Source organism: Anabas testudineus, chromosome 16 (assembly GCF_900324465.2).
Source record: "Anabas testudineus chromosome 16, fAnaTes1.2, whole genome shotgun sequence".
NCBI lineage: Eukaryota > Metazoa > Chordata > Actinopteri > Anabantiformes > Anabantidae > Anabas > Anabas testudineus.
The window spans coordinates 18,635,718-18,647,003 of NC_046625.1; the positions used below are offsets into that span (position 1 = coordinate 18,635,718).

The following is an 11,286-nucleotide window of genomic DNA, read 5'->3' on the forward strand; positions in this document are numbered from 1 at the left end:
TTTCTGGACACTAAAGGTGTCTTCACAATGAATGAAGCTCATTTAACGAGAAGCATACAAAAAGATGTGCATGGACACAAACTAAAACCAGCATGTGTCCATGCCAAATGGAAATATCCAACAATATTTCCATCCGTGAACATCTGAGCAAATAAACACACCAGCTGTTAAATTTCAGGCAAATGACTCACGGTGAAAATGTACTCTGCAATCAGTCTAAGTGCACCTTAAACCACTGAGATGCACGTTAGCTGGATAACGCTCCGAAGAAGGCGGTGCTGGCTATTTGTATACTGGTTAGAAAAGGTGGTGGGTGGATGAGTGGTGTGGGAGGTATTCACTAGTGAAGAGTTAAAACAAGATGCTATGTGAAATGTTTTTGGTTTCAGCAGGTGTGACTGTGTGAAGTTTGCACTTCATGGCCACCGTACTACGGGCTTGACAAAGTAAAGCTACTGAATGCAGAGTTTGAGTATCACCAACTTTAACATTACCAAGTGAAATGTGCCATGTGTCACACATTACATTAAAAGGTAACTTGGAAGATTCTCGCTCGACATAATGACACACGTAATAACTTCAGCTCCAAATCATCGTATTGATGGTAATGACTTGCGTGGGACAGTAAAGTAAAAGGTTTCTTTTCTCCCCAGTGTATGATTCAAAGTGTTCACAGTGTGGGATGTTTCCTTATGAGATCATGCTGCTGACTAGCATCTCTTTTTCTCACTCTCCATCTACCTCCCCGTAGCTCCAGATCAACTCTATTATGCAGTTTAGCATCATCTAAAAGCCTTTCATGTGTGCATACAGCAGGTAAACAAGCTGACAGACATGTGACAAATGCTAATGATGTGCAATGCTCGATGGAACAAGGGAGAATTGCAGTATCTTCTTTTAAAAAAAGAAAATGCTTTTCTATTATACACTGTATAAAAGCCTTTCTTTAAGATTAATTATGCTGACTCAGAATCACATTCCATTAAGGAAAAGTACTACAAATCTCAACATCATAATGGGATAACGGTTGCTCAGACTTAAACTGTGGCATAAACAAAGTTTCAATTTTAAATTTCAAGTTTTTGCTGCTGCAATATCCCTCATAACTCCCCCTGAAAAAAGAACAAGTATGTTTGCCAATTACAAATTTAATAGGAAAAATGAGCATCAACGTTAATACTTTATCCAGCACAGAGCAGCAATTCAAGTGTAACAGTTATTCCAGCATCGTTACATTTGTTCAAGATAATTTTCAAAATCCCATAAGGAAACATCAGTACTTAATTATTACAAAAATAACAATTCTCAAGTCTCAAACGATATGAAAAACAACGTGATTGACATGACAGAAGAGCAGGAAATAGAAAATGACTCATGAACACTGAAAAAACACTGAAAATAGAGACATTGAAATAAGTACCAGTCGATAAAATAGTTCTTATATACAGAATAATACCAACAAGTTAAAACATGAAATGAGTTGTTCGAATAGTGCACATACACTAAGAGCAATCAAGTAAGGTATCAGGAGGGTTTAGAAGTAGGGTGTCTTCACCTTTTCTGAGATTTTATAGAAACTTAATGTTATGAAAGCTATAAAATGTAGTTGTCATATTTAGAGCCTTATGATATTCCCTGATTTACCATCATTTGTTTAGTCAGTACCAGTTCAAGTGCTACTGAGTAAGGTAACATGCCACATACTGTACAGTACACTCCTTTTTGAGGCAAAGTGTAGTATATTCATTTACATTTAGTAACTGTTCAAGTGAGAAATATAAAAATAGATTTCCATACAGTCTAAAGCATTCAAATAAACATTCCATGAAAAGTAATCATGTAAATGAAATGCATCTTTGCATTATGAAAATAAAACTAATAAAATGATGGAACTGTTTAAAGGCCAATGCTGCACTTCTCAAAGCCACTCAGGAATGCACAGTATTTTAGTATAAATCTACATCAATTGATTTGAAGAGCAAGATGCACTTTAATCATTATATTTTTACAACCTAGAATGCTAACATCTAATATCTTATTCATACATTTGAAATGTATTTCATTCATTTCAGTTAGAGGAAATCTTGATTATGAGGCCTTTCTAACATACTTAAAAGAAACCTGTACCGACACAATTGCATCAGAGTGCATTTCAACAAACATCAGTGGTTCTTGTTAGTGCTACCAATATATGTTCATGCTTTACGGCAACACAATATGTAGAAATGAGCTAGTTTACATTTATTTTATGCTATAGTAATACCCAAGTTAGAAAATAGTTGCCAATACTCCACAGAAATTAATGCCAGTTTGTAGAAATGTCTAAATAAATGTATAGTTTGGGTGAACTAGCCCTTTAAATTAAAAAAGCTTAATTTAACAGTGCTACAAAATCCAGCTTTTAGTATTTTTCTAATTAGTTATTGCAGTAATTACTGACAGCAGCAAAAGCCACATGGTCTGTGTCTCATGACACTGAGGTTGAGATATGCATACAGCCTGAAGTGTAGATTTGTCAGTGGTGGTAAATCATGCCCTAAAACTCCAGCTCCTCTGAAAAGGCTGAAAGGGTTTCTTGAGGCTAAAGAACATGAAATGAGGTTTGAGTCGAGGGGCTTTCTCAGGTATGACAGCAGCTTTGCTTTCCTCAGTGGGAAATCGATTGTGGTAGACATCTGGGTATAACTTCTGGAACTGAAAGGGAAGGATATGCATCATTCAACAAGAGTTAGCTCAAATCAAGCAATTTGATTGGACAAGAGGCATTGTATGAGTGCAGATAAATAGTAGCCTCACATCTACGACTGCATCTTAGCCATGCTGATATACAGTACGACGCCACTCCCTCTCCCTTAATTAGTATACAACAATGAATTAATTATTCAAAACCGTCTCTCTTTATTTCTGTAAGTTGTGAATTTCTCCTCTGAATAAGACTACGAAAGCCATTCTCTTGAAGTCCTTAGTTAAAGTCGATTATGTAACTCCAATCTTGTGATGGTTCACAAGTAGACATTTTAATGGCCCACAAACCAGAAAGTTAGGGCGCTGCCGCTTTAAGTGAGTGAAGTATCAGTGAGTGTACAAATAAGGGCTTACAGCCTATTGCTCAAGGACATTCTACACTGGGTGTACGCCATAGGTCTATCAAGACTTCTAACAGACAGTTCCTACATTTAATGCTGACTCTATTTTAACATGTATCCATTCCACATGGTGTTGGCTTACCTGCTTAAGCCTTTTTCTTTTGTCCTTGGCAGGTAGTTCTTTGTCTGCAATCAGGCCCTCCAGTAGCTCCTGCAGGGGAGTCTGGGTACCGATCACCTGCTGCTCCTCAGACACCACCCTGCTGATCTGTTTACAAAAAGCTGGAGATGCACTGAAGTCTGTATCTGAACCTGCATATTTGATCTGAAGGAAGACACAAAAGAAATGCATTTCTATTTGGATTAATGGATTGTAAATTGCCAACCATCTTTCTGACTGTAAATGGGGGAGAGAAGAAAACATTGATACATTATATGCACTCCAACTGTTATAAAGAAAGAAGGAAAAGTGCAGACATTTACAACTGCATGTTTACTATGTCATTATCAACAGAGGACATATCTTGAACCCACAATAGATTTTGATATTCAAATAGAATGGATGTTTATTTTAGTGGTTTAGAAAATACTTCTGCAGTAATGGCAACAGACTTGTTATGACTCAAGTTGCCCAGAGTTAGTAGGTTGATAAAGACAAGCAAATATATATAAATATATAATATATATAAAAAAAGTGTTTTATGTGCAGGGTAGTTAGATATAAAATATAAATCCAAAGGTTTATACTCCCATTCACAATATGAGATGTGTAGGCTTAAACATGTAATGTTGGACTCAAATATAAAATCCATCTGGCTTTCATCTAAAACCATGCTGAACACAGACTCTAGTCACTCCAGTCAACAGTGTTTTTCCCCCTGAAAATCTGTACACCTCATGCTTGAGGAAAAATAAGTCACATCCCCAATTTTTCCAAAAAAGGCAATGTGATTAGAGTTACTATAGTGTTATAGTGGAAAAAACAGGGTTACATTGAATCAGCGGGAACTAAAAGTGAATAAAACCTTATGAACTGTGGCCCTGTTTCAGAGATTTCTTTATTTTTATACAGTAAATTTAATTCTATCCCTGAAATGACCGGCTGCTCCCATCTCTAACCTTGTTGAAGTTTGCCATCATATATCTCAGCTAATACTGAAGCAAATCCCAAAAGGTAATTTTGCCAGATGGGACACTAACCCACAACCTACAACTTAACACTAACAGGACATTAACTCCCTTGAGCTACGACTGCAAGTATTTTCAACTGTGCTTTAATTAGGATTTACATATACAAGTAAATGTTTCCCCACCACTCTACCTTAGTGTCATTTTTCACTTTTCATTTCATCACTGCTAATGCACATATATGACTGAGTACACATGACACTGATGCGTGTGATCAGGTGCATCACAAAAAGGGTGCAGGTGAAATGACGCAAAGAGCAAGAGGAGCTTATTTAATTCGTTTCAGGTTTGTCATTTAAAGAAAGTTAAGAAAGTTTAGTGACCTGAACTCTTTTGAGGTGGGACAGGTGCTCCTCGACCTGGCTGCGAAGTTTGGACGGCACTTGGAAAATGGTGCTGTGGTGCTCCATCATGAAAGTCACCAGTTTTGTGGCCAGCAGCTCGTCTAAATCCATCTCATCTACTGAGCCCAGAACGCAGTGAGAGAACATCTGTACCATCTGGAGAGGAAAAAACAAAAACAGGACTAAAAACAAGCTCTCAGCTACACTCTACATTTCTCTAATATTGTGGATATACATGATCTAAAGGGCATGGGTCCAATAAATCTAAATAACAGCTTTGGAAGAAATATTACTTTGCTAAAGCTTATACTATTACAATTTGGTATGCATGCAGTGCTACAGACAGGGGTTGTTTTGAGCCTGATAGTAATGTCGAGATGACCAAGCAAAATCCATACTTAATATAGTTTGAGTAGTCAATAAAAACAAGATATGATGCGTCTGTTCTAGGGAGTGAAAGTAGACATTAAAGTCAGATATTATGATTCTATGGAGTAATATTTTGGGAGGAGAAAAAAAAAAAAAAAAAAAAAAAAACAGATCTGCAACAAATATGAGTTTTATAAAGAGAGATAAGAATTGTGAACTCAATTTTCAATTCACTTAGAGTAGCTATTCTCAAAGCTTTTGGCCCTATCCCACAGCCTTCTTCACAGGTTTAAAAACATGAATTACACTTCATTCCCATGTTCAAGAATAAAAAAAAACAACAACTTTGTAACATTCACATTTTTGCTAAACCACAACACAGATGGACCTGACACTGAAAACAAGAAAACAAAATTCAATTTGCTGAGTTCTTTCTCAAGTCTTAGTCAGCAATTATCTAGTGACTTTGTATTTTAGATTTTAGCATCTGTTTATGTAGTGAAAGGAGAGAAACTTTCTGAGTTCCCTTTGTGTTGTAGTATATTGCAGTGTTTTCATGACTCTGTGGAGACAGCAGTGGAGACTGTCTGTAACTGTTACGGTTGGAAAGTTGGTTTCAAACGTGAAACATTCCCTCTGAAAGTATTCAGAGGGAATGTTTTTATTATTCATTCATACTTTATATTCATGAAAAATGTTCCCTTTATTCATAGTATACCAAATGTGTTGAGATGGGTAGAAAATAGAAAAACTATTAACTGAGGAGACAAAATAATTATTGTGACAAACATTAAACATCTAATTTGTGGACACACACACACACACACACACACACACACACACACACACACACACACACACACACACACACACACACACACACACACACACACACACACACACACACACACACACACACACACACACACACACACACACACACACACACACACACACACACACTTAAGTGTCTTTGCATTCTGCTCACGCAAGTAAATCAAATAATCTAGCTCAGTTACTGTGCATCATCACTGAAGTACTTCATTCCTTCAAACATGATGGAGCTGCCTATTGTTAACTTGAGTTTTCATTATAAGCCCTTAAAGTAAATACTATATGGAACTAGATAGCAAGCATTATGCAGTTGATATATACGTTTCTAAATATGTCCACATCTATAAAATTCACGCCACAGGCAGTAAATTGATGTCATGTGCAACCCAGTATTCCAAATACCAAAAGAGAGGACTCCCACCTCCCCATTACATTTAAAAGTGTTAGTAAAAATCACAGTCTCCCTATGACCTTATACCCACACCCACACCCACACACACACACACACACACACACACCTCAGAGGCTGTGTCAGAGAGGTGACCAGTACAATCAGAAAACAAATAGCCTCTTTAACTAAATATATAAAAGTTAAATATTGGATTTTGTTTTGTGGGAGTGTTTCTTAACAATTATTATCTAGTTTGACCTCAGAAAAGAGAGTAGAAAAACACTTAGCACAGTATGTAACTGATAGGAGAATATACCAGAGTACGGGTAGTTAGAGCATCATTGAGAGGAGGCAAGTGGGGATTTTGGGAGGCCCTGGCCATAAGACGCAGCAAAAGCTGAAGTTGTCTTCGGTTGGGTGGCGGCAGTAAGAGACAGCTGACTTGAAGAGCCTCAGTGGCTACCTGCTGCTCCTGCAGCAAACCTGCAGAGATAAGTAAGTAGACTGGTGCACCTCATGTCAAACATACAGCGTAGACAAACTTAACACTGGTAAATGTTAATGTGTAGCTCTGTACAAATATTAGTACACAGCTACAGCGGAGCCCCATTGTGAGGCACTCACTGAGAATGTTGACAAAGACTTCATATAGATGGAAAGTCAGCAGGGGTTCTTTTAACCGCTGAAAATAATCCGCTACGGTTCTGAGAACATCCCTCTCGAAACCCGGGTACACTGGCTGTTTAGTTTCAGTGCTATTAGGCCCTGAGAAAGAAGACAAATGCAGTGCTTAGTGCACCTCACAAAGGATAACAGACTAAAAAAAGGAGCAAGTCATCATAACTGACAAACTGGAAACAGATAAGGTGTGGTATTATAACAGCAAATCACTTATCAGAAAAGTTGCTGCTTATCTTCTGACCTTCATTCAATATGCTATAAACATTAACACATTCATATTAACCGATGTAAACAACACTCAAGAGTGAGCCATCAACCATCTGCAAACTATGACGCCTGTTCTTTCAAAATGATTAAAACCGAGGGAAAAAAATAATTTTAGAAGTTTTACTTTTATCCCTCATGTTTAGTATTTGTATCTGCTACAATCCATGTCCCCAAAGCAGATGCTAAACAAATACCAAGGCAGATGGTGCTTTTTTTTTTTTTTTTTAAACACTGATGTTTAGAGTGAAAAAACAGAAGAGTATACTCACAATTGGCGAGACATTTCATTGCCGATACAACCCAATAGGGCATGTCCTCTGAAGATGCAAAAGAAAAAAGGTTAGTGTTAATATATTTACAAGTGGCAACAAAGCAATTCTTCTTCCAATTATGAGTCAATACACCATACCAGCTTTGTTGTCCAATATGACTATTCCTGCCTTATTAACACTGAACACATTGTGAACAATGTGCTTCCCATTCACATGTGTTGGGTTTAACACTCCATCCAGTGACTTTAGGCCCAACACTCTCTGTAAACTAAAACAACACAGTTACAACCAAAGAGCTACAGAAAAACTACAGTATAAGTAACATAAAGACAGATCATGTTTTATCTATAATGTAAAGGATTACATACTGTGCTACTGTCATTGATTTCCAGATGTGGCCCACTTGTTTTGTTGTGATCTCCTTCCTGCGAATGAGCTTGCATTCATGCACATCTCCGATAGCTACACTGTGCCTTTTATTCCACAGATCTGAAGTCTGATCAAACAGGAATAGAGACATGAAAGAAAAGAAGTCTTTACCCAGAAACAGAAAGCCTAAATGTATGTACTGACAATCCAACAGTCAGTATTTTATAATACAATCAAAAAACTCTTATGAAACCCTTCCTTTGATAAAAAATAAAATAAAATTCTGCATTGTAATTGATATTGAGTGTGTTCTGTACTTGGCAAATTTGAACTCAGAGCCTGTACTCCCAAGGATGAAAGAATTACTTGCAACTGGTGCAGAAGGGTTCTTGCAGACCTGAGCATCTCAGCTTGGGACTAATGAGTACACTTAAACACAACTGTGCAGTGACAAAATAATCTCAACTGTTACACAAACAGACTTTTGTGGGAGAGATAAAAACACGCTGACGGTGAGTGTAGTAAGATATAAGATATAAGGTTGTTAACCCTATTGGCTATATTAATTTTGGCCTGTTTGAAAAAAAAAAAAAAAATTTAGATGAAAAATATAAAAACTAAGTGGCATAACAGTAGGACAAAATTTGTAGCAGTTTTGAACTCAGCTCCAACTCTCAAACTACCATGGACTCTAAATGGTGTGTATGTACTTTGGGATACCTGGCTACCCCAAGTTCATACTAGTCAGATCCCAAAGCATCCTTGATAAAGCAGACAGAGAAAATCATGAGTCAAAACAAACAGGGCTGAGGGAGACATCTTTGTCTCTTTCTCACCAGCACAGCAGACTTCATGGGTGCAATGTTTTCCTGCTGAGGCAATTCTTCGTAGTCATCCCAGCGGATAAGTCTCGGCAGGTCACTGCTGTCTCTCAACAGAGGTCTTGTTGGAAAAGACTTCAAGGGAGACTGTGTGGGAAACCTACACACAAAGGCAACAGCACTGGGCTCAGCTGAATGGGGAACAAGACAAAATAAACTGTACAGGATGACTTTGACTTACCTGTACAGATGGCCATTGTCTTCAAAGTCCTCTGTCCCATGGCGTCCTTTGATGTCTTCAATGACATGGGCCTTGAGGAACTTCCTGAGCAGCTGCAGAGTCTGGTAGCGAGTCACCTCAGGTCCAAAGTTGTAGTTGCACCTCAGCAGATCATGCAGGTAATCAACAGCCTCAGATCCTGTGAAACTGCAGTCATAGTAACGGAAGTTTGCCCAGTGACGTCTCAGCGGCATGCCTCCGCGGAAGAGTTTAATAGTTTCATTCCACTGCATAACAAGGAGAAATACAAGAATGATATGAAAAAGCTACAGTACCAAAGGCAATTTGTGAAGAAAATAACTCGTATATCACAGCAAGTAAATGCAGTTTGTCTTCCTTTGCAATCCATATTGTATGACCATGTAAATATTGCACTCACTCAATCTACTACTGTGATAGATTACTGCACTTGATGCATTCACTGTGTTCCTGTTTTTCATTTTATGATGGCTGTTATACAATATATACAACATAATTTTGATGACAACAGATCAAAACGTACAATGTGCCTACTAAAACACACAATACATCACATATTCTTCATCTCCTAGACAATAACCTTGCCACATTAAATTATTACACCATAGGCTGAGACCATAGGGTTTCCTTACTACTAGTAATTAATAAACAGAATAAGTGCCACACAGTGTTCATGCCATACCCATAGTGATATGTATACATGCATTATTTTATACTTTAACAAATGCAAGGCAAACACCATTATAGACAACAGTACTGTTGAAAACACATAGAAAAAACCTTTGTATTTACTCCATTATCCTCTAGACATAAAAAAGTATTCAGATATAACAACAAATGGAGCAGTGTTTTGGATGGTACGGAGGTTATGGATTATCAAATCTCACAGTCAAGTTTCAGATGAATAAGAGAAAAATGAACAAAGTAGATAGAGAGAGTGCGTGAGAGAGAGAGAGAGAGAGAAAGAGAGAGAAGGGGCGAGGGACATAGAAATTCACTTCACAACACTTTACAGCCCAGGGGTGTATTTGGAGGGAAGTGACAGGAATGGTCTTTAATTGAAAAATGATGCAAAAAAGAGATATGCAGTACAACAATGTGTTTTTCTAGCCATTACTGGGCAGCACGTAGCATACTGCCAGAGGGTGACTTTGATAACATACCAACTTATCAACTCATCACAAATGACTATTATAAATCAAACAACACCTATGTTTTGTCATTCCCCATAGTTGTGCATCTTTTTATTTTACATACTGTCTAAAAAAGATCACTGTGGCTACTCTCCACAGAAGTGAGCGCCTAGCCAAGATCAATCCAAAGACACAAAGTGATGTGAAGAAGAACCTTGAAGTAACAAGTTAAGTCTTGAATGATTCATTGAGCTGGTTAACACATGCAAAACACTGAACACGCATGGAAAAAAAAAACACACATTGCAGCATGCCTTAGGTTTGCCAAAGACCAGCTTAATGCTGCACAACACTAACATTTGCACATGATGTTGTGGCTAAATGTTGTGATCAACATGCTAAGTGACACTGCTAACGCTGGGTGACAACAACAACATGCAGTAAGTGGAGATTACAAAAGTCCACTCACGTATAGAAAAGTTGCTTTTGTTGACACGGACCAACCTTCCCATCCGTTAAAGGGCCGATTAACATTTGTGCAGTTGTTCTGGGAGTTTTCCCTTTTGCGTGAGAACAAGTTTTAAACGCTTTAACACACAGTTAGTTAGCTAATAACTTAGATAGCATGTAGCCGAGTCGCTAACCGTTAACTTATAGCTAATTACTGTTCAATTTACGATTCAGCTGGCGTTAGCTAACTTTAAGTTTACGCTTTCTGTTTAGCGTTAACGTTGTGTTTTTAAGTGTTTTAGCAGCTTTCCGACAGCTTATATAGACGTTACCTTGTAACATTAAAAGCAACTAAAGCAACTTGAAGTTTAAAACTTTTCCCAACTTTACATTTGACTGTGCGTCCCTGAATGCAACATAACCAGGACACTCACCAGCTTCGTCGCCCTGTACGGACCCGGCCCGATGACTTTACCTTCCATTGCGCTAATGAAAACCAAAATTCACGCATATGAAATCATGGACATAGATGTGCATAAATGTGGTTTCTGTGCAGTTTAGGCGCCCGACGAAGCTGCGGCTGAAAACACTGCGGACATCTGTGAACTGAAACGTTGCTGCCAACTTTGAATCTCCTGCGTCACATGGCTCAAACGCCGTGATTGGACAGCGGTCTGACCACGTGATCACGGGGAACGCAGTGCGCATGAGCGGGAAGACGTTCAAGTAGCAGACTCATCAGAGGCAACAATCATTATATAGATACTGATAATATTAGAATAATAGATATTATATAGATATAATGATAATATTAGAATAATA

General features: G+C 37.9%; 1 protein-coding gene across 1 annotated transcript; it reads right to left on the reverse strand.

The window, feature by feature from the left end:
- Window positions 1-1,141: 1,141 nt before the first annotated feature.
- depdc1b (DEP domain containing 1B) lies at window positions 1,142-10,946 on the reverse strand. The gene is made up of 11 exons (XM_026370070.1): window positions 10,899-10,946; window positions 8,864-9,129; window positions 8,638-8,782; window positions 7,801-7,928; window positions 7,570-7,700; window positions 7,430-7,477; window positions 6,837-6,977; window positions 6,529-6,695; window positions 4,598-4,774; window positions 3,229-3,411; window positions 1,142-2,694 (listed from the first exon to the last, which is right to left on the reverse strand). The coding sequence occupies exons 1-11, from the start codon at window positions 10,944-10,946 to the stop codon at window positions 2,530-2,532; spliced, it is 1,599 nt and encodes a 532-aa protein (XP_026225855.1). The 3' UTR covers window positions 1,142-2,529.
- Window positions 10,947-11,286: the final 340 nt, after the last annotated feature.